The sequence below is a fragment of the Stigmatopora nigra genome, chromosome 19, assembly GCF_051989575.1.
Source record: "Stigmatopora nigra isolate UIUO_SnigA chromosome 19, RoL_Snig_1.1, whole genome shotgun sequence".
NCBI classification, from domain to species: Eukaryota; Metazoa; Chordata; class Actinopteri; order Syngnathiformes; family Syngnathidae; genus Stigmatopora; species Stigmatopora nigra.
This window is the reverse complement of record NC_135526.1, coordinates 3,105,001-3,131,582: the sequence shown is the minus strand read 5'-3', so window position 1 is coordinate 3,131,582 and position 26,582 is coordinate 3,105,001. Positions and strand designations below refer to the sequence as shown.

The following is a 26,582-nucleotide window of genomic DNA, read 5'->3' as shown; positions in this document are numbered from 1 at the left end:
CGTCTTATTGATACTATTCATCACGATCTGTATCTATAGTATATGCAAGTGAAAACCCAATCGTCGTAAAGGTACCATTTGTTTTGTATTACCTACATATGTGTTATGCAACATACATAAACATACGCTTACATAAGAATAGTAAATAGCCTAAAACGTGAGATCAACCCTTACATAATGCAATTTTTCACCGTAAAGTGAGGATGTACCAGCAGGGGGCAACATAGTGCCATTGAAAACGTCGGAAGTCGTGCCCGGCATCCCGGAAGCCATCACGCCGTCCGCCATTTCTGTAAAAATCGCACACAAAACACTGCGAACATAATTTTCTTTTTTTCTTCAAGACTTCTCTCCGCAGCGAGACTGCAGGACGCGTAAGTACTGGTTCTTGGATCTCCGGTGTCGTGGCGCCACCGATCGTGTGTTCCAGTAGGTGTTGATGCTAATGCTACAGTTAGCATTGCAATTAAGCCTGCTCTCAAGCGGGAATTATTCCCCATCGGAGCCTCCCCTTTTCTGCTAAAACATATTTCCTTGTGCGTTTTACAGTTTTTTTACATAGAAGAATGAATTTTAGACAACCCGTAAACATCATTGCTCAGATCGATCTAAAAGATGCATGCTAGATCATCAATGCTAGCGGGCTAACAGGCGAGTGCATTGGGAAACAACATTGCTTGTTTTTGTTTTTAAGGCAGGTTAGATCAAATGAAGTTTTTCCACGAAGTCGTGTCAAACTACTATTATTGTGATTATAACTCACGATTATGTTCCTTCTGAGCAATGAACTAGTTAGTGTTCAGATGTCGTGTTGATGATGCTGTCCGCATTGCGACATTGCTCCTCTTCTTTTTCACTACCATATACCATAAAATACTTCATATTAAAAACAAGATGGCTTCATTGATTTTACACGACAAGATTCCGATTTTTGCCTCAAATCTTGAGTTGTTATCTGGCCTAAATTGGTAAACCTTAGATTTTTTAGGATACACTGTGACGCTCTTCAAGAACACTATTTATTTATCTTGTTTATTTTCGTGTATTTTCTAGTAAAATACTATTTCCAATTTGAGTGTGATGAAATGCTTCATGATGTTCTTTGTTTACCCTCTGGAATTGCCAATGCGTGGACAGCAGCGCCAGTCATGTCGGACTTTATTGAAAGCGAGGCCGAGGAGTCTGAGGAGGAGTTTGAAGAAAAAGACCTGAAGCCCAAGAAGACACAGCGTTTCATGGAGGATGATGGTGAGATGCGGCGACCGACGGGTGTCCTCGCGTTGCGCTCATACAGTATTTGCTCACAGATGAGGAGGAAGAGGAAAATACAGAAGACCAGGATGAGCGTGGCAACTTGCGCGGGCTCATTGACGACGGTGAGGTAGAGGAAGAGGAGGACGAAGGTCGAAAGAGTGCGAGTGTCGTTGATAGCGATGACGAGGAGGAAGTCAGGCATCGGCGGAAGAAGCGAAGTAAGTTTAAATTTGGCAGAGGGGGAACAAAATGCATGTCTGCTCAATGGCACTGAAAGATGAGAAATTCTAGTTTTACAGCATGTAAAAAAAAAAAAAAAAATAATAGCAATTGGGTTGAGTGCTATTATTGTCATTATACCAGTATAATGAGATCTAAAGCTTTTGCCTCATAGTGCACAAATAGCAAAAACACACAAAACGACAAATAATAAATAAATGGTCATAAATACATGGGCCGCTTCCATCCCACAGACCGTACTTTTGACATCCATGTCTTTTCTGACACTTTTCCCAGGTTACAATGATCTCGATGAAGATGACCTTGACCTCATTGAGGAAAACCTGGGAGTCAAAGTCAAGAGGAGGGTAAGCATGCTTGTTATCTTCATCCCCAAAAAACGCCTCTAAATGCTACCGATTCTGACTCACAGAAGAAGAAATATGACCGTGTGAAAATGCTGGATGACGACGACGATGACGAGAAGGACCTGATCGCCGATGAAATCTTCCACGGCGACGCGGAGGGCGAATTGGAAGATGGCGAGGCCGTCCACGAGCCTCTCCAGCAGGCTGACGATGAAGAGGAAGGAGAGGACGAAGAATCGGGTATAGGAGGAGGAGTCAAATCTCGGCACGAGTCAATTATTAGCAAGTGTAATGATTATTTTCCCTCAACTTTACAGATATTGATGACTTTATCGTGGATGATGATGGACAACCCATTACAAAGAAAAGGGGCAAGAAATTCTCGGGCTACACAGATGCGTGAGTCAATGAAACCATCCGTGATGCCTCATCTCATCCATCACTACTTTACACAGCTTTAGAATTGAATGGAAAGCTTCCCGTTGATCAAATCTGTGCTCATTTCATTCCCACAGGGCCCTGCAAGAGGCCCAGGAGATCTTCGGCGGCGACTTTGACTTTGCCGAATTCGACGCCGATGCCTACGACCAGGGTGAGGAGGAGGAAGAGGAGGACCAAGATGAAGAAAGCTGGGACAGGCCCAAGAAGCAGATCAAGAGACGGCAGGGCCGCAAGAGCATCTTTGAGATCTATGAGCCCAGTGAATTGGAGAGCAGTCACATGACCGACCAGGATAATGAGATTCGCACGACAGACATGCCTGAGAGGTTCCAGGTGGGCACTTCAATAGCCCAAAAACGATCAACAAGTACTATTGAATGTCTCACTCAGACAATCTCCTCCTTACTTTAGTTGCGATCGATCCCCGTCAAAGCCGCAGAGGATGAAGAGCTGGAGGAAGAAGCGGATTGGATCTTCAGACATGGTTTTTCAACGCTCACAATCTCCATTCAGGTAAAGTGAGCAGCCAAACGGTCTCTCTAAAAAGGAGGTCACCAGCCGCCATGAGCCAGGCGCCGTATATTTATCCACCTGTCCCGCGAGCAGGAGAGCACTGACTACTTGGAGCGCGGCACAACAACAAACTTCAGCCGGAGAGGCCCCAGCACCATTGCCAAGATTAAAGAGGCGCTCAACTTCATGAGGAACCAACAGTTTGAGGTTTGTTCATTGAAACACACTTTAACCTGACTGTGGTTTGGATGCTGCTCTCATTTTGCATTCGCATTGATTAAAATCTAAAAGTTTTGAATTTAATTTTTTTTTCCTCTCCTCTAGGTTCCCTTCATTGCGTTCTACAGAAAAGAATACGTGGAACCGGAACTGAACATCAATGATCTGTGGAAGGTGTGGCAGTGGGATGAAAAGGTACTCGCATTTGGCTCCATTGTTAAGTAGGACAGTGTTTTCCAACTACTCATGTAATATTAGCAGATTTCTACAATATTGAAATGACCTGTCATCAAATTTTGAGATTAAAATCGTTATATTGCTTAATTTTACTCAAACTGGAGGTTTTTTGGGGTCTTCAGACATCATTATTTGATTCCTGTTGATACAAGTTTGAGGAGACTGACTTAATATTGTTAATTTTAAATTAGATTTTCATAAGGTGGTGTACCTTGACATTTTTCAAAGTAAAAAGTGTACCTTTGGAAGTATGGGTCTTTTCTTTACTAACACTTTTTTGTCCATACTCTAGTGGACTCAGTTGAAGACGCGGAAGCAGAACCTGACTCGACTTTTTCAAAAGATGCAGTCCTACCAGTTCGAACAGATCTCCGCAGACCCTGACAAACCTTTGGCAGATGGGATCCGGCCATTGGACACAGCGGATATGGAGAGGTCGGTCTCTCCGTCGGTCTGTCTGTCTTCTGCTTTGTGATTAATCCCACTGGTGACGCTTTGCTTAGGCTTAAGGATGTCCACACTCTGGAAGAACTGGGCGATGTGTACAACCACTTCTTGCTCTACTATGGGCGAGACATTCCTAAGATGCAGAACTCCGCCAAGGCCACCAAGAAGAGGCTCCGCAAAATCAAGGAAGTGACTGAAGACGGTGGGTGAACAGTTTGAAGAACTCACATATTATAAGCCATACCCTTAAAATTGACCCCAAATCATTGAATTTGGAAAATTCTCGCATATAATTCTAGGGGAAGAGGAGGAGGTGGAGGTAGAAGAAGAAGAGGAACAGAAGGCTCCAGACCTGAAGCTGGCGTCTCGCAGGGACATGTACAGCATCTGTCAGAGCGTGGGACTCGGTATGTATACTTTGCACTACAGTTTTGCTCTGGGCTTCACGGTCTCCCGACCTCATTCCAGACGGCCTGGCCAAGAAGTTCGGCTTGACGCCCGAGCAGTTCGGCGAGAACCTGCGAGACAGTTACCAGCGCCACGAGACGGAGCAGTTCCCCGCCGAGCCCGTGGAGTTGGCCAAGGATTACGTTTGCAGCCAGTTCCCCAGCCCAGAGGCCGTCCTGGAGGGCACGCGTTACATGGTGGCCATGCAGATAGCCCGCGAGCCTCTGGTCAGGCACGTGCTACGTCAGACCTTCCAGGAGAGGGCGAAAATCAACATCAAGCCCACAAAGAAGGGCAAAAAGGTATTTGTATTTGTTATAAATAAAAAGAAAAAGGATTATAGGATTTCATGCAAATGTATAATAGCAGGGAGAATGTTGGTTATTTTGGGTACTATTATAAATGTGCTTGAAATATTCATCATTATATGTATATGTGAAAATATTAATCATATTTATATGTGAGAATATTAATCATATTTATATGTGAAAATATTAATCATATTTATATGTGAGAATATTAATCATATTTATATGTGAGAATATTAATCATATTTATATGTGAAAATATTAATCATATTTATATGTGAAAATATTAATCATATTTATATGTGAAAATATTAATCATATTTATATGTGAGAATATTAATCATATTTATATGTGAAAATATTAATCATATTTATATGTGAAAATATTAATCATATTTATATGTGAAAATATTAATCATATTTATATGTGGAAATATTAATCATATTTATATGTGGAAATATTAATCATATTCATATGTGGAAATATTAATCATATTTATGTGGAAATATTAATCATATTTATGTGGATATATTAATCATATTTATATGTGGAAATATTAATCATATTTATATGTGGAAATATTAATCATATTTATATGTGAAAATATTAATCATATTTATATGTGGAAATATTAATCATATTTATATGTGGAAATATTAATCATATTTATATGTGGAAATATTAATCATTATATTTATATGTGAAAATATTAATCATTATATTTATGTGAAAATATTAATCATTATATTTATGTGAAAATATCAATCATTATATGTATATGTGTTAGCTTGTTTTAATTCCGACCTTAATTGTTTACTCTGGTTACCTCGTATGCAATTGTTTGACAGGAGGTGGACGAGGCTCACTTTGCATACTCCTTCAAGTACCTAAAAAACAAGGCGGTGAAGGAGCTTAACGGGGATCAGTTCCTCAAGATGTGTTTGGCCGAGGACGAAGGGCTGCTGTCTGTCGACATCTGCATTGATCTCCTCGGAGTCAAAGGGTAAGGAGAAGGTCAGAAATGGAACGGGACCGGATTCTCTGATCCGACCGGGTGCCCGTCTCACCCATCAGGTACGCCGGTGACCAGACCTACTTTGACGAGATAAAGCAGTTCTACTACCGAGACGAGTTCAGCCACCAGGTGCAAGAGTGGAACAGGCAGCGCACATCGGCCATCGAGAGAGCCCTCAACCAGTTCCTGTACCCTCAGATGGCCAAAGAGCTCAAGAGCAAGCTCATAGCCGAAGCCAAAGAGAGCATCGTGCGGGTGCGTGATCATCGCCCGGTTTAAGACACGGAAAAAATGTCACCATCTCACGGCTTTTTTCATTGTTCTGGGTGCAGTCATGCTGCCGGCGACTGTACAACTGGTTGAAAGTATCGCCTTACAGGCCCGACCAGCAGGTTGAGGAAGACGATGACCTGATGGACGAGAGTCAGGGCAAAGGCATCAGAGTGCTTGGAGTGGCCTACGCGCCCAGCAGGTAAAGTGCCCACTGAGATCCATCTCCTGAGACCTCCCACTAAAAGACAGAGGTGGGTTTTTGTCAATTCCCGTAGAGACACGCCGGTTTTCTGCGCTCTGATCAACGGTGAAGGCGAGGTGGCGGACTTTCTGCGCTTGCCATACTTCATGAAGAGGAGGAACGCCTTCAGAGAGGAAGAACGAGAGAGGAAGGTGAGTCGGAAGGTCGGCAACTCCGTTTGAGCCACGCGCATTAACTTTGCCCTCCTCAGGCTAACGACCTCGAGAGCCTCAAGAAGTTTTTGTCTGGCAAGAAGCCTCACGTGGTAGCAGTTGCCGGGGAGAATCGGTAAGAACTTTTGTGGCAATGAACTAGTCCCAAGGCGTCGTGTCGAACCTGCCCCTCCTTGCAGAGATGCTCAAATGATCATGGAGGACATCAAGAGGACCATTGGGGAGCTGGAGCAAGAGTCGTCGCTACCTGCCGTCGGCGTGGAGCTAGTCGACAATGAGCTAGCTACGCTCTACATGAACAGCAAAAAGTCGGAGGTACTCGAGCCCAACCCCGCCCGCCATATCCGAAAGCCATCTTAACACCCCGCCCTTGTTACCTGTAGACGGATTTTCGGGATTACCCACCCTTGCTGCGCCAGGCTGTGTCAGTCGCCAGGAAGATCCAAGATCCCCTGGTGGAGTACGCTCAGGTCTGCAGCTCCGACGAAGACATCCTCTGCCTCAAGCTGCACCCCCTACAGGTTAGTTGCCGCGTGGTATTTGAAAACATCTCTCTCTACTGGGGCCAAACAAGTTTTTTATTCGTGGCTTACAGGAGCACGTGGTGAAGGAGGAACTCCTCTCGGCTCTATACTGCGAGTTCATCAATCGGGTCAATGAGGTGGGCGTGGACGTGAACAGGGCCATCGCTCACCCTCACACTCAGAGTTTGGTCCAGTTTGTGTGTGGTTTGGGTCCCAGGAAGGGCTCGCACCTTCTCAAGGTGGGTTGACGACGTGGGCTCTTTTCTATTTCTCGGGGCCTGACCGCAATGAGTCTGTCATGCAGATCCTCAAGCAAAACAACACACGTCTGGAGAACAGAACCCAGTTGGTCACTATGTGTCACATGGGCCCGAAGGTGTTCATCAACTGCGCCGGTTTCATTAAGATTGACACTGCGTCGCTCGGGGACAGGTCCGACGGGCTCGCCACATCGCCCACCCTCCGTGTTCCACCTCACTCATTTTGACCTTTTATTTCTTTTTTTGTAGTACCGACTCTTACATCGAGGTTCTAGACGGCTCACGTGTCCACCCGGAGACCTACGAGTGGGCCCGCAAGATGGCCGTGGACGCGTTGGAGTATGACGAGTCTGCCGACGACGCCAACCCGTCAGGTGCCCTCGAAGAGATCTTGGAGAACCCTGAGCGGTTAAAAGATTTGGACTTGGACGCCTTTGCCGAGGAGCTGGAGAGACAGGTTGGTGCCAGATCTCTGACCTGCCCGTGGGCATCCAATCCCGTTTCAACATAACTGTTTGTCGTCTGTAGGGTTATGGAAACAAAGGCATCACTTTGTATGACATCAGAGCCGAGCTGAGTTGCAGGTACAAAGACCTGCGAGTCCCATACAGAGTCCCCAACACAGAGGAGGTCTTCAACCTGCTCACCAAGGAGACTCCAGAGACCTTCTACATCGGTAAGGAGTCTTCAAAGCGATGGGATGTAGGTCTGGTGAACAAACCAATGCCCTATTTTGTAATTTCCAGGTAAGCTGATCACTAGTGTGGTGACCGGCATTGCTCATCGGCGCCCCCAAGGAGAGAGCTACGACCAGGCTATTCGCAATGACAGCACAGGTTTATGGCAATGTCCCTTCTGTCAGCAAGACAATTTCCCAGAACTTAGCGAGGTGGGGTAATAGCTTTGCAACCCCCCCTTCCCCTGACGTGGAGGAAAAACAAGCAGTCCAGGGACCAACATGGCTCATTTTTTGCCATCCGCAGGTGTGGAACCACTTTGACAGCGGCTCGTGTCCCGGGCAAGCCATCGGGGTGCGCAGTAGATTGGACAACGGCGTACAGGGTTTCATCCCCACTAAGTTTCTGAGCGACAAAGTGGTGAAGCACCCAGAGGAGAGGGTGAAGGTGAGGTTGAGTGTTCGTTGGCGCTGCTTTTAGGCTTGCTGCTCACAAAAGGGGTCTGGTGTTGCAGGTGGGTATGACGGTCCACTGTCGCATCATGAAGATTGACATCGAGAAGTTCAGCGTGGACCTCACTTGCCGCACCTCTGACCTGTCGGACAAAAACAACGAGTGGAAGCTGCCCAAGGACACATACTACGATTTTGATGCCGAATCGGAAGATCTAAAGCTGGACGAGGAGCTGAAGAAGAAACAACAACGCACACGTCAGTCGGCAACCGAGTACTCGACTCCCCCCACACGCCACCTCCGGCTCGGCTAACCTCGCGCTTTCCTTTTTCCATCTCTGCAGCGTACATTAAGCGTGTCATTGCCCACCCCAACTTCCACAACATTAGCTTCAACCAGGCTGAGAAAATGATGGAAACACTGGATCAGGGAGACCTGATCATTCGACCCAGCAGCAAGGGAGAGAACCATCTCACCGTCACCTGGAAGGTAAGAAGATGATGACCTGGGTGGGGTCTCCTTGCAGCACCTCTCTTAACATTTGTGCCTTTGCCAGGTGGCGGATGGCATCTACCAACACGTGGATGTGAGGGAGGAAGGCAAAGAGAATGCTTTCAGCTTGGGACATGCACTCTGGATCAACAATGAGGTTAAGCCATGACACTAAGTGTGGCGACCATCTTGAAAAACTTTTCCAGTCTTGATGAAAGGCTTCCATTATTGCAGGAGTTTGAAGACCTGGATGAAATCACTGCACGCTTCATCCAACCAATGGCGTCATTTGCCCGCGACCTGCTGAGCCACAAATACTTTCAAGAGTGCCACGGAGGAACCAAGGATGTGAGTTTGTCATGACTCCCATTGGGGAACGGGGATGCTAACCAATTGCTTTTGCCTTGGTAGAAAATGGAGGAGCTGCTGGTCAGGACCAAGAGGGAAAAACCCACCTTCATTCCTTACTTTGTGTCGGCGTGTAAAGCTCTGCCTGGAAAGTTCTTGCTGGGATACCAACCTCGAGGAAAACCACGGTTAGTGACCGCCCTCCCCTGACAACTCACCATTGGCTCTGATGCCAGGCTCTATGGCTCTTCACAGGGTAGAGTACGTGACCATCACCCCGGATGGCTTTAGATACCGCTCCCAGATCTTCCCCTCGGTCAATGGCCTGTTCCGCTGGTTCAAGGACCACTACCAGGAGCCAGTCCCAGGTAATGAAAATGACACGACTCCCGCAGAGATGGGGCTCATTCGCCGTGCACTTACCACCTGTATACTTTGGCCTAGGCATCACGCCCACCAACAGCAGCAGCAGTCGTACGCGCACGCCGGCTTCGCTCAATGCCACACCGGCAAACATCAACATCGCCGGTGAGTCTCCTGACTGTCTGCCCTTCTTCCCCGTCTGGTCGTGACCGCCTTCTATTTGCAGATTTGACGCGAGCCGTCAACTCGCTCCCGCGCAACATGACCTCGCAAATGTTCAACGCCATCGCCGCCGTCACCGGCCAAGGCCAGAACCAAAACCCCAACACCACCCCGGCGCAGTGGGGATCCAGCCAATATGGATACGGGGGAAGCACCGGTGGAGGCGGCAGCTCCTCGGCCTATCACGTCCGTGCTTCTCCATATGACTCATGTTGTGCTTGCACTGCAACTTGTGACTTTATTGTCTTCACTCCACCTGTGCAGGTCTTTGCCACACCCCAGCAGCCCATGGCCACGCCTCTTATGACGCCCAGCTACTCATACGCCACGCCCAGCCAGCCGACTCTGGGTACACCACAGTACCCGGGCTCCACCCCCCAATCGAACCACCCTCACGTGTCCCACCACAACCACCACGCGACCGGCACGCCGTCACCGTCAGTGTCATCATCAAGAGGCAGGACGCCACAACATCAGCAGCCAAAGTGAGTCTCAAAAATTGGTGCTGCCGTGTCCATTTTTTATGTTTTTTTTTTTTTTCTAACTTCCAAACGTCATTCCACTCGTCAGGCCAAGCAGCAGCGTCGGAGGCTCCACGGCGGCGGTGGACTGGGGCAAGATGGCCGAACAATGGCTGAAAGAAAAAGAGGCGGAGGGACGGAAGAAGTCTCAGAGGATGACCCCACGACCTTCGCCCAGCCCCATGATCGAAAGCACGCCCATGTCGATAGCTGGGGATGCCACGCCCCTGCTGGATGAGATGGACCGATAGTAGGGCACCCCCCTTCCCCCCACCCCATCTGTTTCCGCGGTGACGTACCGCTCAGTGTTATTGGAAGCTGACGAGCCGTAACGCGGTTTACGGTTCACGTCGCTCTTAGCTTGGTCTCAGGTGGGCCAGACCGGTCGCACGGGGGGAAGCGGAATACTTGGACTGAAAATAGACAGCTTTCGCAAACAAAGACAGAATCTTTGTAAGAAATAATAAAAACCAGTCTTTTTTGTTGTAAGTTTTGCATCCCGTTGCTGCTTTGGTGCAGATTTGCCTGTGGCAGAGTCACACAAGTGTGCGCTAAGCCCAAAAAACAATTCCCGTCCCTTTTTGTCTGCAAGATGTCACTATCAAAGAGCACACTGGTGCCGGTCACGGGACGGTAGGATTAGTCACGCTGAGGCACATGACACGCACGCGCCCCAACTCAACAAGACACAGGAATGCGGGAAAGGCTTTTTATTTACACAAATTAAGTTTACGCTCTCAAAGGGATGGGCCCTTGTACGTGGTGGTGGTGTCATCAACAACAATTGGACTTCCTCTTGACCATCTTGCGATCATCCTCTGGGTTGCTGGTGATCTCTGAAAAGACAAAAATGTGTTTCACCATTGAGGGAAAAAAAGTTGAAAATGTGGCTCCGCTCACTGATGACGTCTGCTGCGTTTCTTGGCCCGCTTTTCTTCAGCTCTGATAGTACATTGGCTTCAAATGTCAGAGCCGCTACACGCAGGAAAAAATCTCTCACGCCGTCTCCTACGGCAGACACGCAATCACATTATCTGCACGCCTTACATGCGGAAACTTGGTGGTACCTGATTTGGCTGACACAGCCCAGAACTCGGCCCTGATTTCATCCGACATTGTGATGGCTTCGTGTTCGACGTAAGCCAATTGCTCGGGAGTCTGAGAATGGAAAATGTCAATCAATGATTCATAAAATATATATATATACTTTTTTTTTAATATCTTCACCCACGCTGATGTCCTTCTTGGTGCCCACAAGGAAGAGAAGAACACTGGATGGATCGTTCTCCTTCATGGCGTCCTCCAGCCACTGCCTACATACCCCCAAAATTTTGGATTTAGGTTATTTTTAAACAAGTATTTCATTATGTCTAACTCATGTAAATGTTTGGCTTTTACTTCTAATGAATGTTATGCATTGAAATACAATTCAAATCAGTTTGAGGGAATATTTTGGTGGATTTATTTCATGCATGTTTATGCAATTTGCCTCCCTAATTGCTTTTTTTTTTTATATACAATAGCCCATGTTGACCATAAGGCTGCAATATGATTGTAAGACATGCTAATTTGTTTTAATGCTAATTCTTGATACCTGGCGTGGGCTAAGGAGCTTCCTCTGCTCAAATCAAAGACCACGATGATGGCTGTGGGACACAAAACGGACCATGTTGCATCAATTACAACGGGAAATCCCCTCCCACACACACCTTGAGCTCCTCGATAATATGTGGATGCAATGCACTTGAAGCGCTCCTGGCCCGCTGTGTCCCACCTGCAAAACCAACTCAGCGGTGTTCTCTTTTACGTCGGCGACTCGCTTTTGCAAACTCACAACTGCACACTGAAGGGGACCCCGAGCACCTGGAAGCGTTCCGTGTCAAAGTCCACGCCGATAGTGGCCTTGTAGTTCTTCTCGAAGGCGCCCCTGCAGAACCTGACCACATTATTTAGCAGTATTGGGAATGATACAGGACTATTATAATGTTGACTAAAAAAACAGCTTTTCGACATCTACTTTTGGCTTATCAAATCAGTTCATCACTAGTTGACGTCCAATCCATTTGAAGTGGATTTCCATCCCCATCAATTTTTAGTTGGTTGGTTGGTGTTTTTTTTCCAGGTACTCTGCCCCCCCCCCCCCAAAAAATAACTGCATGATAGGCTCCAGCACCCCTTGAAGTGGTTCAGAAAATGGATTTTCAGAGACATTTACCTGCTGACCAGGCATGTTTTCCCCACCGACACATCACCCACCACTATGACTTTGGCAACGTTGAAGCTAGGAAGAATTGAGAAAAAAGGGAATTATATTCAGTGTTTACTCTTCTTGGCTGACAAAAAAATGCTGCCAAAGATTACAATTCAAATTTTGAGACAAAATCATTATTCCAAAAAAGATGGAAGCAAGAGGGAGGAAAAGGGAGCTGAAGTGGACTGACCTTATGCCATCCTGCTTGTAGTTTTGGCATGCTGCTTTCACCTGAGGATGGAAAACTTCTTTGGTCTGCAGGGCTGACTTCTCACTGAAATACTAACGTGACGTCATCACGCCACGACATGAATCTTTTGAGAATTTGCACGTGCTTGTGATTGTGCGCGTGCGTGTGTCACCTTAGGCAGGTGCGTTATGATTCTGTCGCTCTTGATAGGAGGCAACATGATGGCCCTGCAGGTCAGTGGAGTTTAAAACGAGATTAAACATAAAAAAACAACTTGCGTTTAAATAGTGTGTCCATGATAAACAATTAAGGCGTCGGTCCAACTAAGTAATGGTCGTCACATCGCTGTTAGGTCGGGATAAAGTCGAGGATTTCCCATCGCAACGCAAAAGACATTGAATGAAAAGATTAGGAAACGAGCAGACGCGTAGATAAAGAAAACGTTTACCTTCTGCCGGTCACTGCAAAGGAAAAAAGTTCCGGATGATGTGTGAGGAGAAAACAAAAGTTGAGCAGCTGATGCTTGTGGCCCCAAATCAAGTCAGCAGACTCTCAATCAAATCAATGGACTTCTTTCAGTCGGCAAAACAACAGCACCGTCGTGTGGCTCAAACTAGTACCCACGAGACTTCGTCGACTGTAAACGCAAAATTCAAACTTCAGAAAATACAGTACCTCAAAATGCCAACGTGTATTTGTTGTAAAATACTTGAATATATATGTATTTTTTACTATTTTCTTTTTCTAGCGTGGTTATGACGTCACATCCACGCGACTCTCGCTCTATAAAGTTCTCCGCCGCAAATCTGTCGCTCTCTTCTCTCTTCGATTGTGGCTGAGTGAAGATGCACTCCTCGCGTTCTTCCGTTGTTTCAAATTTAAATTATAAACTCAAATTCCAAGCTAAATGCTCGGAATTCATCACGAAATGATGCTCATGTTAATTATTCATCTTTGCTGATTGAATTTGAACATTTTCATGACCACGTTGAGACGGCAAGGGCACATGTGACACAATGGTAAGGTTTTTCTCCTGTTACACACATTTATCTGTTAAGCTATGATGAAAATTGTGAATAGGAAGTGCCGTCTGATGCGACAACTGACGATTTTCTTAAAAAATCACGATTCTGAGTTGCCATTGAAAATATTCTAATACACTATGTATCATCACGATTTCTAAAAAAAAAACAACAACAACTAATGCTTACCCATCAACAGATGTCGTCAGCTGGAGAAATGAACCCCAATCCGTGTTGGAGTCTTAAAGGATTCTCACCGTAATCGCAAGGTACTTATTAAAATACCCACACATTTTTAATAATAAATTGTAATGATGAAATCCAAACTGACATGCTGGAATTACCGTCAGAATGTCTAGTGGTGATAATCTGTCTTCTGAACTCGTTTAAAGAAAATAAACGAGATTTAATTGATTTTCATCTTTAATTAATTTGTATGGCATTTTTTTTTCCAGATGCCTGAAGACTTGGATGTGATTTTCACTTGAAGTTTACCACTGAAGGAAATCGCAAGGTGCTTACAATTCAAACAAACACGTTTTTAAAATGAAATTGTAATGATGAAATCCAAACTGACATGCTGGAATTACCGTCAGAATGTCTAGTGGTGATAATCTGTCTTCTGAACTCGTTTAAAGAAAATAAACGGGATTGAATTGATTTTCAGCTTGAATTAATTTGGATGGCATTTCTTTTTATTTCAGGTTGACCAGTGAAAACGGGCAGAGTAAAGTTTTCAAGTTTTTGCCATTCGATCCTTTATAAAAGGTGAGCTACTATGTGATTTGTGTTGTGATGAAATCCAAAGTACACAGCTGGAATTACCATCAGATGTTTGGTGCTGACACTTGGTGTTCTGAACACAATTTTTTTTAACATGCACAAAATTGTCAGACTGTAAATAATTGTGACTTTTTTTTCCCCCTCTCTGATCTAGGTTTCAAGGGTGAGCTACTGTTGAAGCTGTCCAATTTTTGGCCACGATCTACACACAGCATTTTTACTGTTTTTCAGATAGTTTCTGAATAAAGGAAAAAAAAAACCCACTTTTTGTCATGTCTCTTATTACCCTATTTAGATAAAGAGTTTGTGGTTGTGCATCTATCACCATCACAATTAAATCACAAAGGTTTGCATGCAATAATTTTATTTCCACAAGTCATAACATTTGAGTAAAGGGAAAGGAAAAAAGATTGGGTTCAGTCTTCTTCACGTTCAACATAAGTCTTGGCCGATCGAGCCAATTGACGGGCCATGTAGCGTTCTCGGGCCGAACCTAGGGTCTGCTCCGTTGAGCGTTTGGCAAATTTGTTCACCTCTTCCTTTTGGCCCTTCTCATCAACCTGTTCCTCCTCATCTTCGACCTTGACCACCACATTTTGCTCCTCCTTTCTGCTCTCCTCTTGTTTTTCTTCCCTCCGACTCTTAGTCTCCCTTTCCTCTCGTTTTTCCTCCCTATGACTCTTGCTCTCTTTTTCACTCTCGCTGTCTTTCCGCCTGCTTCTGTGACTGCGGTCCCGGTCTTCTCTGTCCCTGTGTGACCCATCCCTTCTGCGCTCTTTGCGCTCGCTTTCTGATGAGGGTGACCTCCGTCTGTAATGGCGTTTGGAATGCGATGAACCACCCGCACGCTTTTCCTCTTGTGCTTCGTCTCCATCGCTTCCGGGACTTGAGGTGACGTCTCTACTAGTTTCGTTTTTTTCCACGTCCTTAACGTCTTCTGAGTTTAGATTTCTGTGCATAAGAAAAGAAGCTTGAGTTTAAAAGTGCTTTGAAATACTCATAAAATACTATTTCAATGCCAATGCCATGAATTGACATAATGCAGTCATTTTCCATTTTTGACATGCTCACCATTTCATGGCAAATTTAGCAATATTAGACATAAATATAGTGTTTTCAAAGACAAGCAGTGACATACTTGTTTGCCGAGCGGTCTGGGATGGCTTCTTCTCCGATGGTCTGGTTAAGAAGATGCCGGTAAAATCCGCTCAGGTCTTTTTGTTTCCTCACGTCCAAAGCGGCTGATGAAGTGGAGCAAAAAAAACAGCATTACAACACTGCTCAAAGTATTTAAAGTAATATAATTTAGCAGACCTTCAATGGCCATTTCCCTCCTTTCTCGCTCCGCTTCCTCCTTCTGCTCTTGCAACTTGCGCTCATAGGCAGACGTGACGTACGCCTCCTTGTCGGCAAAACGTTCGCCCTCCGCTTCACGCTCCTTCTGAATCTTGCGCTCATCCCTCCGCTCCTGTTCCTTTTTGCGGTTCTCCACCGCCTTCTTTAGCTGATCGATATACTTGGGCTGCGAGCGCAAAAAATAAGCATGCTGGAGTCAAATCAAACAGTAACTTTGCATTTGACGTTACCTTCTTGTCGGCTCTGGACAAGACTTTTTGTCTGTTGTCCAGTTTCTGCTTTTGGATGTTGTCGTAGACTGCATCATAGTCGTACACGGTGCTGTCCTCCTCTAAGGCTTTCTTCATCTCAAGCTGTGTCTGCAGGCACAGAATGGTCACTGTGGTCATCGCCAAGATGGAAGTATTTAAAAGACACGGTGCTCTTGTGCTCACCTGCCTCATGGTCTTCTTCTTGGCTGCTTCTTTTTGCAGGGTCTCTCCGACAGACGTCTACATCAATACAAGCATTCATTTAAATAAAGCCATGCTTTGTACACCAAACCAAGTAAGGATAGTTGGTTTCATTGCTTCACCTCATCATCAGAGTCATCTCCAAACACTGAGAATTTCTTGAGACCAGTTGGCTTTGTCAAGCATTTCTTCTGAGGCAAAATGAGCCCGTATCTGAGTGCAAAAGGAAGTGTTTTATCTAAAATAGTCATGAACCAGTGAATTGACACAAGAAAAGCAGGTATTTGCAGTCTCTGTTAAACATATTAGCGATTAGCAACATGTAGCAGTAACATTATACATGCAATATGTTTTTCTACAAACACGAATGAAATCGCCAACCCATTCTGGTCTTGGATTTACAATTTTTGGAAATCCTAAACGAACCGATGACTGTTTATTAGTTCGCACTGTTCTTAGCACTTACTGTTTAGACGGCAACGCCATTTTAGTCCACTCGGAATGAATGCTTGCAACACTTTCGACACACTTTTTGTTCCGTCAAATTGTCCAAGATTGAGTTAATCTAAGTCCTGAGTAATATGCTTGAATGGATATGATTAATAACGGTTCACATATTTTTACTGCCATTCAATGCATGTGGTGTTGTTTTCTAGATTAAATGCCACTGACACCTTTATTAATATGTGGCGAAAGTGCGAGTGTTTTTAATGTAGTTTCTTTTGCGTATTTGGGAAGCAGGAACCGTACGCATGCGTGGTTATAGCGGAAGCGCCCAGCGACGGCGATTTGACTGCGGAGGGAGGAGCCGCTTAGCCAACGGAAGGAAGACGCCCAGAAAGCACCTCGACAAACCACCAGGCAGCCATGCAGAGACGACGCCGAGCGAGGTGCACCTGATTCTATCCATTATGCTCTCGGTGATCAGGGTTGGCGTCCAGCTCGTGAATGGCGCTGGTGACCGTTCAGCGTTCCCCGACCCCCAGCAACACATCCAGCCCCTGCGTATCGGTAAGACATTTTCCATCATGGATCTCCCCGAAGCTTTCTTTGCATGCTTTTTAGCTCACAAATGGTCTCGCCTTTGTGCTCGTGCGCATGCGTCAATCAAGCATACTCGCTTGTTGTTTCACATTCGACTCGCTACTTGTACTGGGATCGTTACTATATGCATTTATGTGCACGGGCAGGGCAGTGTGTCCCTTTTAACTCGTAATGTAAATGTGATCCAAATCTTATAAATGTTCACAGTTATGTTTTTTTCGGTAAGGAGTATGGGCGGACACTTCCGGTCGTTAGGACCGCTTTAAACGGGCCTAAAAAATATTGAACTTTTAATTCTACTCAAACTTTTTAGTTGTTTGATTTATGTTTGTCGTCAAAACGTCTCGTTTTTAGCGTGTTTTGCGTGTCTCAGGCGCACTTTGATTTGGCAGAAGCCCGTGCAAGCGTAGCTATAGTGCAGGTGCGCGCGCGCACATTGAGCCAATCAGGAGTAGGTGCGTGCGTGCACATACAGCCAATCACAGACGAGAACCATGTTGTGACGTAATGTTTACAGCCGCACTTGGTTTTGGGTTGTCCTGGGGACTGAAAGAAAAAAAGGTTGTCAATCAATTAAAACATCATAGTTATTTACAGAAACTCGTGCCCAAAAAAAGTGACATTATCCTCCCCATTCAAATGTATTGGACGTCCGTTGCCGTCAAGGTTCATGTGCGAGTTAAAAAATCCTTTTGCTGATCAAGGTTTTCTTTCTTATGTTTAGGAATCGGGCAGTGGTGAAGATGATCGACGCTCTCAACCTCGCAGGTTAGATTATGACCAAATGGAACTGAAATCATTTTTGCATGTCCGACAAATGCCTTTGGAATATAGTTGGGTGTTTGCAAAGAAAAAAATGTGTATCCCAGTCATGCATGCTGCTCTGCTCTCAGTATGGAATCTTGCTTATCCTGTTAGACTTTCTATTCACAAATCTGCTTCAATTGTAGCAAATGTGTGGACAAACACAGTTGTAAATGATAGTTTTTCATATTTCAGATTCTTAACCAAATATGTTTTTTACCTTAATTTTTTTAATAAATAGAACATGTATTTGGGTTAAAAAAAGTGCAAGTCTTGTGAACACAACTCTATTTTCTATTACCACAATTAAGTGAAGTGGGTTAGATTGTTGCAAAATAGTTTTAGACTGAAAATTGGAGTTTTGATGATATACCCATTTCTTGCCTTTTTGGGTCCGAAGTTTTGTGTGTTAGACTTTGCCTCTTCAACAGAAACAACATCTAAATTGTGTTTTTATGTTTTTTGTCCAGTATCAGTGAAAGTTTCCTGACCGTTAAAGGGGCGGCACTCTTCCTGCCTGGAGGAAATGGCTCCTCCGCCTCGTCATCAGCGTCTCGCTTCTCACTGCGCAGCAAACATGCGGGTAAGAAGCATTGTTATTTATTTATTTATTTATTTTTTTGGTCAAATGTGTCATTTGTATCCATTCTGTGTCTTTCCTAGATGATATCCAGCAACATCTTCAGACCATGTTCACTGTCCTCCGACCAGAGGACAACATCAAACTGGTGGGTGTCCATACACGTCCACAAGGGTAAACAAAATTGAGTGGTTATGTTTCAGGCCTAAAACTTTACAATTTCCTTCTAGGCGGTTCGGCTGGAAAGCGTCCACGCTCTTTTGACCCGCTACATGGTTGTGGTATCCACCAATGGGAGGCAGGACACGGAGGAGAGCGTCCTACTTGGCGTGGACTTTAGTCCTGTGGACAGGTGAGTGTCAAAATACGCTTGAGCTGCGTAGTTACTGACGTCAAATGACGTGCTCCCCTCAGCTCGTGTTCAGTGGGTTTGGTCCTTCCACTCTGGAGCGACACGCTGATTCACCTGGACGGAGATGGGTACGGACTCGACAACACCGTTGTCCGTCATTGTATGTTGTCTGCCTCACCGCATCTGGTCTCCTCCTCCACAGTGGCTTCAGCGTGTCCACCGACGGCCGAGTGCACGTCTTCAAGCCTGTGTCCGTGCAGGCCATGTGGTAAGTTTTGCTACTGTTTTTGCACATGTTTTCTACCTCCCTACATTTCGGTAAAAGCGGACTCGGTCTTCCACATTGGCAGGTCGGCACTACAGTCGCTGCACAAAGCCTGCGAAGTGGCGCGTTGTCACAACTACTTTCCGGGAAGCTTGTTCCTGACCTGGGTCAGCTACTACCAGAGCCGCGTCTCGTCGGACCGGGCCCGCATCAACGAGTGGAATGCCATGCAAGACCTGCAGTCGCACCGTGCTGACTCCCCAGTCCTCTTCTCCGACACGTGAGTGACGAGCGCGAAGGGCGGTGGCCGTTGCGGAGTCGCCTAACTTCTGTGTTTGTGCAGGCCCACAGAACGCGAGCTGACAGAACGCGAGATTAAGAGCAGCTTGAGGGAGATCATGACACAGCGAGATCTGGAGAATGTCACCTGCAAGGAGGTCAGCCAATCATTACTGTTTTTGTTGCTCTCATTTTAAGAGAAATGCTTAAAATCACATTTGCCCATCATCCTCTTCTCCTGAGCGTTGGTCTGGAACTAGTGTTCAACTCACAACAGCGCCCCCATTATTTCTGATGGTCGAGTGGTGTAATTGCATACATTTGAAATGACCCAATTTTTATGGAAAGTTTTTGATATCGTTGACAAATATTATTTCATGATATCGTTTTAACACACAGCTCTTTGTACAATTAATAATTTTTTTCCCCGTGTGGCACAGATTCGCACTGAGCTGGAAATGCACATGACGTGCAACTTGCGCGAATTCAAGGAGTTCATCGACAACGAAATGATCGTCATTCTGGGCCAGATGGACAGTCCCACGCAGATCTTTGATCACGTCTTCTTGGTCAGTACCTTCAATGAAATAAAAACCCTCTTCTAAATTGAACTGACAATCTGATGCTCACAATGCTTTCTTTCCCTTTCTTCAGGGATCCGAGTGGAACGCGTCCAATATGGAGGAGTTGCAGAGCTGCGGGTGAGGAGAAGGCCACCATGACTTTTGAACAGGAGCTAACAGACAGCTGTCACACAGAGTCCACTATATCCTGAATGTAACCCGCGAGATTGACAACTTCTTCCCGGGCATCTTTGAGTACCACAACATCCGCGTGTATGACGAGGAAGCTACCGACTTGTTGGCCTACTGGAACGACACCTACAAGTTCATCACCAGAGCTAAGTGAGTCATTATTAGCCATGGAAATGTAGTAGTCTTTAAAAAAAAAAGTCCTATTTTGAAAGAAATTCCTAAACCGGTCAAACCAATAAAACAAGGTCTGATTTCAGGAAAAGTGGATCCAAGTGCCTGGTGCACTGCAAGATGGGAATAAGTCGCTCGGCGGCCACAGTTATCGCTTACGCCATGAAGGAGTACGGCTGGGATCTGAGGAAGGCTTTCGATTACGTCAAGAATCGGCGAGCCGTCACCAAGCCCAACCCCTCCTTCATGAGGCAGCTGGAGGAGTACCAGGGCATCCTGCTGGCCAGGTGAGCCGCCCGCTCGAGGCGCAGATTCTGCATCCAGACCCGACTCACTCCCTCTCTCTCTCTCTGTGTGTGTTGTGGTTCAGTAAGCAGCGGCACAACAAGCTTTGGCGTTCTCATTCGGACAGCGACCTGTCCGAGCACCACGAGTCCTTGTCTAAAGCGTATCGCCGACCCCGAGGCTCGGAGCGCTCGGCCCCCCCGCTGGAGTACTACGTCAAACAACCGGCGGGACTCGTCGCCCCGTCTCGTCCGCTCAGCTCGCCGCCTTGTGGCACTGTGGCCACGGCGCGACGAGACACGTCGCCCGCCGACGTGCCCGATGCGGTATTTGGCCACGGGGACAGCATCGACTTCCTCAGTGCAAGGGAGAAATTCAAAGGGATGGCGCGGCGATGTTCACCGCCACCTCCCGAATTCCTCGCCGGCGACGACATCAACAAAAAGGTGAGACTACTACAGCGTCATGATTAAATATTATTTATTTCATGTGTCATCAAGCATCTTTTCAGACTCTATTGTTGGTTGACCTATTGTTTGTTTTTGTGTTTTTCCGTAAAACAGAGTCCCATTCCCGTGCAGCTCTCGGAACAGAAGCCCGACGAATTTGAGGACGGGGGCCGGGAAGTGGCCCAGTCTGCGCAGGATGGAGATGTTTTTGGTCAAGGCGTAAAACAGGAAGGGCAGAACAAAGAAGAGGAAGAGAACAACGGCACCCGTCTCTACAGAGATTGGACACGAGGCTCTGTGCGTCGAGTCACGCGTGAGCTGGAACGCCAGATGAAGCAGGAAATCCAAGCCCCCTCGCCGTCCTCGCGCCAAGGGAGCCCCGCCGGGGAACGCCACGCAAGGAGCAGCGTCGGTTTCCTACGTCCGGAATGGGGCGGAGCCATCCTGAAGGAGACGTGGCAGACGCTGCGAGAGCTGGGAGCCTTCCTCCAACAGGTGAGCGTGGCTGGACGCAACGGGAAGCCGGGCGATGAGCGGCAGCGCGCCCGAGAGGCAGAGGCTCGCATCCGCCGCTCTGGACTGACGCCGCCTTCGCTGACCAAGCGCTCGGCCTCCCTGGCCAAGCTGGGTTGTTTGGAGCTGCTGGTGGACGACCTGGCCGAGTGGGAGCTGAGTCGCGGCGCACCGCCGCCGGCCATTGAAGCCCCGGGCCACCGGAGCGGCGAAGACCCCAAGAAGCAGCGGGTCCACGACGCTCGCACTCTGTCCGAGCCGTCGCCCGCCGAGAGCCCGCCGTGTCTCCGCGGCTCTCAGTCGTCCTCTCCGCTTCCGCCGACCTTCACGTCTAGGCAGCAGTACGGCAGAAGTCACCCTGTCCGATGCCTCAAAAAAGCAAACCTCAGCGCCCTCTACCAAACCATGTAGGTACCACATATATATTCCTAAAACAAAGACTCTTGCCTTAAACCAGGGATGTCCAACCCAGGAGTCAACTTGAAATTCTTCCAGTTTCATTTGCTAAACATAAGACTGAAATCAGGTAAAAAAAACTTTTTTTGTTTTAAATCTGAGTTTTAAAATGTTTATTTTTAAGTTTTAACTCACTGGTAAACATTGATGGTGATTGACATGGCTGCCAGTCCCTCAGTCAATATAGTGTGGTACCTCTACTTACAAATGATACTATGTTCTATTTTAATCCCTTCTCGTGCGATATATTTGAGGCCAAACTGGGTCGCGGGCCATAGATTGGGCAGCCCCGCTTTGGCGCATGTAAGGTTAAACGAACCCCATGGGGAACTACGTATGTGTTTCCTCTTTTAAAACATTTGACCCGTCCATCCGCCAGGTGCTCTTTCACTCCCAGCCAACTTAGTCAGTCATTGTCACATAGTCCTGTTTCAGGCCATTCCGGAAACAACTCGATCCCCCTTTTTTGATGACATTGTACCTCAGAGGCGCGCGAGCCGCACACCTGAAACGTTCCCTCATCAAGCGCTGATGCCATTTGTGTGTATACAGTGTAACTGGGATGTCAACTGGGGCTTTTAATGTCTTTTTATCTTAAATTTGTGAAATACAAAGCACAACTTTTGACCATTTTTATGTGTGCGTGAGGCAAATGAACCTTCTATTGCAGGGGTGCTCAACTCTAGTCCTCGCCGGCCAATACCTGGTCTGTTTTCCATATCTCCTTCCACCAACACACCTGCAGCAGATCATGGGGATCATTGGTCAGTATCTAATGACACAAAAGCCCTCTTTTCAGGTCAAACAGAAAAATAGTGAATCCCAGTTGTATGATATGGAAATCAACCCCACTACCTCTCACATAGTAAGCACTAGTCTTACCATGTGAGCTGGGTTAACTCCCATCTCCCTACTAAGTCACAGACTGGCTCACAACATTTCCATTGCAGTTGTTAAGTGATAAGATCCCTTACCTGTCGCATGGTAAGTAGACGTCCCCTAGGCTCCATAGCGATCCCAAATATTTGATTCAAGGCTGTTGGTGGGGGGAGATATGGAAAGAAGACCAGATAGCAGCTCTCTTGAACCAGGTTTGTCCACCTCTGTTCTATTGTGTTGAGTCACACATGCACTTTAATCTTGTTTATTGTATTATTTGTACATGGTTACTACATGTGAAGGGGTGTATGCAGCATTTGTGTGTGTGTGGGGGAACTTTTTTTGTATTTATTATAATTTTTTTTACCATATCCTTCTACTGTGACCATTAAATGGATGGAATATAACACATTATTTGTGTTTGGTCATTGTTGCAAAAATGTCTAAGAGAAAGTCCATGCAAATTGGTTTGTATGATTTACAGGAAAAGGATACGTCAATAGAATCGAGTTTGTTGTTCAGAGGATGGTGATCTCTTCCTCCTCATCCTTTAGCTGCGGCTGCTGGAAAAGATTCTTTTGAATCCGAGCCATCGCAGAACAAATGGCGGTTCGCAGGTTTACCAGAAAGAGAAGCGTATGGTGAAGGATCAGCTCACGAGTCATCTTAAGAAGGTCAGTGTTCAGACTGTGGAAGAGTGTTGGTACCAGAACCAATGCCAGGTTGTGGGGGGTCATCTTATTGACTTGAGAGAAAGTTTGGACCCTGGTGGGGAAAAAGGTTAGAGAGATAATAAGTGATATGTTTAAAGTATTCTATGTGACGTTTCTTGCTTACTTACATGTAAAAATGTCCAAACAAGGCATTCAAAGTGGCTCTATTTTCAGAGGGCAGTTGCTGTAACACCTGACGGTAGGCTGAAAACCGGGCACGCTCATCTGAAATGGCTTGACACACAAAATACTGTGGCTGGAAAAACAGTGTCTGAAAGCCAAGGGACCCTTGACAAGGTGACAAATCCAAAAAAACTAGTTGAAGTACCACCGTAATACTTACTAGCAGCTCGGAGCCAGTTCTTTCGCTCACATTCGGGAAAGAGGTGTACTTCCTCTTGCCGTATGTATTGCTTGAAGGCAGCGGCGGCATCCAGTACGCCTTGTTCGTCTGACTCGAGGGGGGCAGAAATAGGGGATCTCACCAGGGCCTCCACTAGCTGGGAAACTTTGGAGACCAGCCCGCAGCGCCGATAAACACCCTCCACCATCAGACCTGAAATAGGCAAAATCAATGTGTTAAAGTACAGTCTTTTTCGGACTATAAGTCACACCAGCCAAACAATAGACATTGAAGAATATATTGAAATATGCATATTGAGGTCTTAATGTGGTATTTTTGGGAGGAACTAAAAACATGTTAAGTAACAATAGTCAAATGGACAACAACAGGCTAGTTAGGCTGTTAAACATAATATTAACAACATTTTTCAGATAGCAAGGGAAAAATGACATGGCCCAGCCAAACTATGAAAAAGTTGTAACTTCTATTCTAAAAACTATGGAACTAGTAGAAGAAGAAGATGTAGTGACCGTTTTCAGTGATGTGTTGGATGCATCGTTGGACAGCAAGTGGCACTAAGTTCATCTCTTTCAGGTCATCCACTGGGTACAGTATCTCCTTGGACGGTACGGACGACTTTCCGGCGTTCTGATTGGCCAAAGCGTCCTGTAGGAGACTGTACCAAGTTCTGCAGCTGTGGTGCTCATCAAAGTGCAGTGAAATGCGCCTGGACAAAGATTAGATGGAGATTACAAAATTAGTGCCAAGTCCTGTCAGGTGATTTTTGTCATGTTATGTGACAGAAAGTCGTCACTCATGATTTACTTTCTCGGGCCACACAAAATGATGCGGTGGGCCAGATTTGGCCCCCGGGCCACCACTTTGACACCCCCCCCCCACCCCCCAAGAAAAAAAGCATGTGTATATATATGTATATAATTATGTGCATAAATATGTATATAATTATGTGCATATATATGTATATAATTGTGCATATATAGGTATATAATTATGTGCATATATATATATATATATGTATATAATTATGTGCATATATGTATGTATATATGTATGTATGTATGTATATGTGTGTATGTTTGTGTGTCTGTGTATATTTGTGTATGTGTATATTTGTGTGTGTGTTTTATGTATATATGTGTATATATATATATATATATGTATATATGTGTGTGTATATATGTGTGTATATGTATATGTGTTTGTATATATATGTGTGTATATATGTGTGTATAGATACACTTTTTTTACTCAAAATAACAACATAGTATAGTAAGGCTTTTTTTCGTAAAGTAATCAAGACCCTCCAATTATGACAAAAAAAAAAGAGTACAGAAATATCCAATGTGTGAATATAAGTCAACTTTGCTAACAGTTTTGCAATGCCAAACTTTTCACCCCCAGGTTCAGATGCAAAGTCCTAAGTATGATCTGATCTTGGAGAGTAGTGGCCCAGTGGCTAAGTCAACAGTCTCCAACTTGTTTGGTCCTGGGTTCAAATCCTGGTGCTTGCAAAATTTTCCCACGATTATTCAGGTAAATGAAAAGGACAAAAAGACAAGTACTACTGCTTTCTCTCACAGGGTGGTGGCCCAGTGGCTAAGTCATCAGTCTCCCACATCTGTGGTCCTGGGTTCAATTCCCAGTGCGGGCAAAGATTTTCCCACAATTGTTCAGGTAAAAGAATATGTACAATTGCCTAAGTGTTTAACTGAATAAGTGTTTAAGTGTATAAGTATTCAGTGGTGTATGAAGCATTTTGTCCAAAAAATGACTAAGTGTTTCACCCAGTTTCCTTGGATAAAACGTTTCAACACCCTTGTATAAGTGGGGCACGAGTTGGTGTTGTGGGTTGCACACTCGCCTTTGCACCGAGAGAACGTGAGTTCGCTTCCCGGTGTCGGCGGTTCACTGACCAAGCAAGCGGTCGAGGGTCGGCCGAAGGCCGACCCGAGAACGCCTTTCGCACATACAGGTCCTTTAACTGTCTTCCGAACTGCCGAAGGCAGTTCGGAATATAACCTTTTGCTGAAAAGTATGACTAAGTGTTTAATATAAATTAAAAAGTTTTTTCTTTTTTTTTTCCCCCTTCTTCTTATTCCATTGACCAATTCTTCTTTCCAAGTATTTTCAGCCAAACGACGGCAGCGGGAATCGAACCCAGGTCTCCCACATGGGAGTCCTGTGATCTAACCTCTGCGCCAACCAAGTGACTACACTTTTCTTTGTAATCATTTGAGTATTGTTAGGAGAAGTCCACAGAAACAACCAAGTGAAAAAGTGTCCGAACCGGGAATCGATCCCAGGTCTCCCGGACGGGAGTCCAGTGATCTAACCTCTGCGCCAACCAAGTGACTACACTTTTCATTGTAATCATTTGAGTATTGTTAGAAGAAGTCAACAGAAACAACTAAGTGGAAAAAGTGTCCGAACCGGGAATCGAACCCAGGTCTCCCGGACGGGAGTCCAGTGAACTAACCTCTACACCACCAAGGAGCCACACTTTCCTTTGTAATCATTTGAGTGTCCTGACAAGAAGTACACAGAAACAATTAAGGGAAAGGAAAATATGTCCCAGCCGGGATTTGAACCCAGGTCTCCCGGAC

General features: G+C 45.7%; 5 protein-coding genes, 1 long non-coding RNA gene and 4 other non-coding genes across 13 annotated transcripts in view; 7 read left to right on the top strand and 3 right to left on the bottom strand.

Moving 5' to 3' along the window:
* The first annotated feature begins 213 nt into the window (after positions 1-213).
* Positions 214-10,505, top strand: supt6h (SPT6 homolog, histone chaperone and transcription elongation factor). Of its 2 annotated transcripts, none has more exons than XM_077740493.1 (37): positions 214-374; positions 1,141-1,248; positions 1,308-1,472; positions 1,771-1,841; positions 1,907-2,081; positions 2,159-2,240; positions 2,357-2,615; positions 2,694-2,795; positions 2,889-3,002; positions 3,120-3,209; positions 3,544-3,686; positions 3,755-3,900; positions 3,998-4,105; positions 4,167-4,447; positions 5,303-5,457; positions 5,529-5,724; positions 5,802-5,941; positions 6,018-6,135; positions 6,195-6,271; positions 6,336-6,471; positions 6,540-6,677; positions 6,752-6,919; positions 6,985-7,112; positions 7,190-7,397; positions 7,469-7,616; positions 7,687-7,829; positions 7,924-8,064; positions 8,132-8,327; positions 8,414-8,559; positions 8,627-8,719; positions 8,797-8,910; positions 8,974-9,098; positions 9,166-9,278; positions 9,355-9,438; positions 9,500-9,681; positions 9,760-9,980; positions 10,066-10,505. In XM_077740493.1, exons 2-37 carry the CDS (start codon positions 1,149-1,151, stop codon positions 10,265-10,267), a joined length of 5,208 nt encoding a protein of 1,735 aa, XP_077596619.1. In that variant the 5' UTR covers positions 214-374; positions 1,141-1,148; the 3' UTR covers positions 10,268-10,505. The 2 variants fall into 2 exon arrangements, with proteins under 2 accessions (XP_077596619.1, XP_077596618.1); XM_077740492.1 differs by having other exon boundaries at positions 215-374; positions 1,138-1,248.
* A 206-nt stretch (positions 10,506-10,711) lies between these two features.
* Positions 10,712-13,736, bottom strand: rab34b (RAB34, member RAS oncogene family b). Of its 2 annotated transcripts, none has more exons than XM_077740517.1 (12): positions 13,669-13,736; positions 12,906-13,094; positions 12,630-12,684; positions 12,458-12,549; positions 12,232-12,297; positions 11,851-11,952; positions 11,726-11,790; positions 11,611-11,662; positions 11,248-11,329; positions 11,084-11,174; positions 10,917-11,024; positions 10,712-10,852 (listed from the first exon to the last, which is right to left on the bottom strand). In XM_077740517.1, exons 3-12 carry the CDS (start codon positions 12,675-12,677, stop codon positions 10,791-10,793), a joined length of 768 nt encoding a protein of 255 aa, XP_077596643.1. In that variant the 5' UTR covers positions 12,678-12,684; positions 12,906-13,094; positions 13,669-13,736; the 3' UTR covers positions 10,712-10,790. The 2 variants fall into 2 exon arrangements, with proteins under 2 accessions (XP_077596643.1, XP_077596644.1); XM_077740518.1 differs by lacking the exon at positions 13,669-13,736 and adding an exon at positions 13,190-13,283.
* On the top strand, positions 13,234-14,526 carry LOC144212556 (uncharacterized). Its single transcript, XR_013329781.1, has 5 exons — positions 13,234-13,476; positions 13,679-13,748; positions 13,935-13,993; positions 14,184-14,247; positions 14,417-14,526. It is a non-coding gene; the product is annotated as an uncharacterized LOC144212556 (long non-coding RNA).
* On the top strand, positions 13,514-13,593 carry LOC144213163 (small nucleolar RNA SNORD49). Its single transcript, XR_013329903.1, has one exon. It is a non-coding gene; the product is annotated as a small nucleolar RNA SNORD49 (small nucleolar RNA).
* LOC144213157 (small nucleolar RNA SNORD65) lies at positions 13,789-13,861 on the top strand. Its single transcript, XR_013329900.1, has one exon. It is a non-coding gene; the product is annotated as a small nucleolar RNA SNORD65 (small nucleolar RNA).
* On the top strand, positions 14,035-14,107 carry LOC144213156 (small nucleolar RNA SNORD65). Its single transcript, XR_013329899.1, has one exon. It is a non-coding gene; the product is annotated as a small nucleolar RNA SNORD65 (small nucleolar RNA).
* Positions 14,270-14,341, top strand: LOC144213158 (small nucleolar RNA SNORD65). Its single transcript, XR_013329901.1, has one exon. It is a non-coding gene; the product is annotated as a small nucleolar RNA SNORD65 (small nucleolar RNA).
* An 82-nt stretch (positions 14,527-14,608) lies between the features above and the next one.
* On the bottom strand, positions 14,609-16,799 carry nsrp1 (nuclear speckle splicing regulatory protein 1). 2 transcript variants are annotated; one of them, XM_077740513.1, is made up of 7 exons: positions 16,537-16,799; positions 16,193-16,283; positions 16,053-16,109; positions 15,849-15,977; positions 15,577-15,784; positions 15,401-15,503; positions 14,609-15,213 (listed from the first exon to the last, which is right to left on the bottom strand). In XM_077740513.1, exons 1-7 carry the CDS (start codon positions 16,554-16,556, stop codon positions 14,679-14,681), a joined length of 1,143 nt encoding a protein of 380 aa, XP_077596639.1. In that variant the 5' UTR covers positions 16,557-16,799; the 3' UTR covers positions 14,609-14,678. The 2 variants fall into 2 exon arrangements, with proteins under 2 accessions (XP_077596639.1, XP_077596640.1); XM_077740514.1 differs by lacking the exon at positions 16,537-16,799 and adding an exon at positions 16,452-16,514.
* Positions 16,800-16,833: 34 nt separating this feature from the next.
* Positions 16,834-23,313, top strand: ssh2b (slingshot protein phosphatase 2b). The gene is made up of 15 exons (XM_077740504.1): positions 16,834-17,081; positions 17,839-17,882; positions 18,389-18,501; positions 18,582-18,646; positions 18,729-18,850; positions 18,913-18,978; positions 19,053-19,118; positions 19,201-19,395; positions 19,459-19,552; positions 19,835-19,963; positions 20,049-20,095; positions 20,153-20,299; positions 20,407-20,607; positions 20,691-21,051; positions 21,169-23,313. Exons 1-15 carry the CDS (start codon positions 17,019-17,021, stop codon positions 21,976-21,978), a joined length of 2,523 nt encoding a protein of 840 aa, XP_077596630.1. The 5' UTR covers positions 16,834-17,018; the 3' UTR covers positions 21,979-23,313.
* LOC144212910 (arf-GAP with Rho-GAP domain, ANK repeat and PH domain-containing protein 1) overlaps positions 23,154-26,582 on the bottom strand; it is a 13,027-nt gene continuing 9,598 nt past the window's right edge. Inside the window, exons 20-24 of the mRNA XM_077741104.1 lie at positions 24,489-24,685; positions 23,959-24,171; positions 23,744-23,849; positions 23,526-23,667; positions 23,154-23,465 (exon numbers count right to left, since the gene is read on the bottom strand). Coding sequence (XP_077597230.1) covers positions 23,421-23,465; positions 23,526-23,667; positions 23,744-23,849; positions 23,959-24,171; positions 24,489-24,685 — 703 coding nt within the window. The 3' untranslated portion in view covers positions 23,154-23,420. The remainder of the gene's footprint in view (positions 23,466-23,525; positions 23,668-23,743; positions 23,850-23,958; positions 24,172-24,488; positions 24,686-26,582) is intronic.

Coding starts and splice junctions, on each gene's coding strand:
- supt6h (XM_077740493.1), top strand. CDS start 1,149: ATGTCGGACTTTATTGAAAGCGAGGCCGAGGAGTCTGAGGAGGAGTTT. Junction 1,249..1,307: donor GCGTTTCATGGAGGATGATG/GTGAGATGCGGC, acceptor ATTTGCTCACAG/ATGAGGAGGAAGAGGAAAAT. Junction 3,901..3,997: donor CAAGGAAGTGACTGAAGACG/GTGGGTGAACAG, acceptor ATATAATTCTAG/GGGAAGAGGAGGAGGTGGAG.
- rab34b (XM_077740517.1), bottom strand. CDS start 12,677: ATGTTGCCTCCTATCAAGAGCGACAGAATCATAACGCACCTGCCTAAG. Junction 11,953..12,231: donor AAAACATGCCTGGTCAGCAG/GTAAATGTCTCT, acceptor TAATGTGGTCAG/GTTCTGCAGGGGCGCCTTCG. Junction 11,791..11,850: donor GTCCCCTTCAGTGTGCAGTT/GTGAGTTTGCAA, acceptor TTGGTTTTGCAG/GTGGGACACAGCGGGCCAGG.
- ssh2b (XM_077740504.1), top strand. CDS start 17,019: ATGGCGCTGGTGACCGTTCAGCGTTCCCCGACCCCCAGCAACACATCC. Junction 19,119..19,200: donor GTGTCCGTGCAGGCCATGTG/GTAAGTTTTGCT, acceptor CCACATTGGCAG/GTCGGCACTACAGTCGCTGC. Junction 19,553..19,834: donor AGAATGTCACCTGCAAGGAG/GTCAGCCAATCA, acceptor CGTGTGGCACAG/ATTCGCACTGAGCTGGAAAT.
- nsrp1 (XM_077740513.1), bottom strand. CDS start 16,556: ATGGCGTTGCCGTCTAAACA. Junction 16,284..16,536: donor ATGGCGTTGCCGTCTAAACA/GTAAGTGCTAAG, acceptor TTTTGCACTCAG/ATACGGGCTCATTTTGCCTC. Junction 15,214..15,400: donor CCAGACCGCTCGGCAAACAA/GTATGTCACTGC, acceptor TCTTATGCACAG/AAATCTAAACTCAGAAGACG.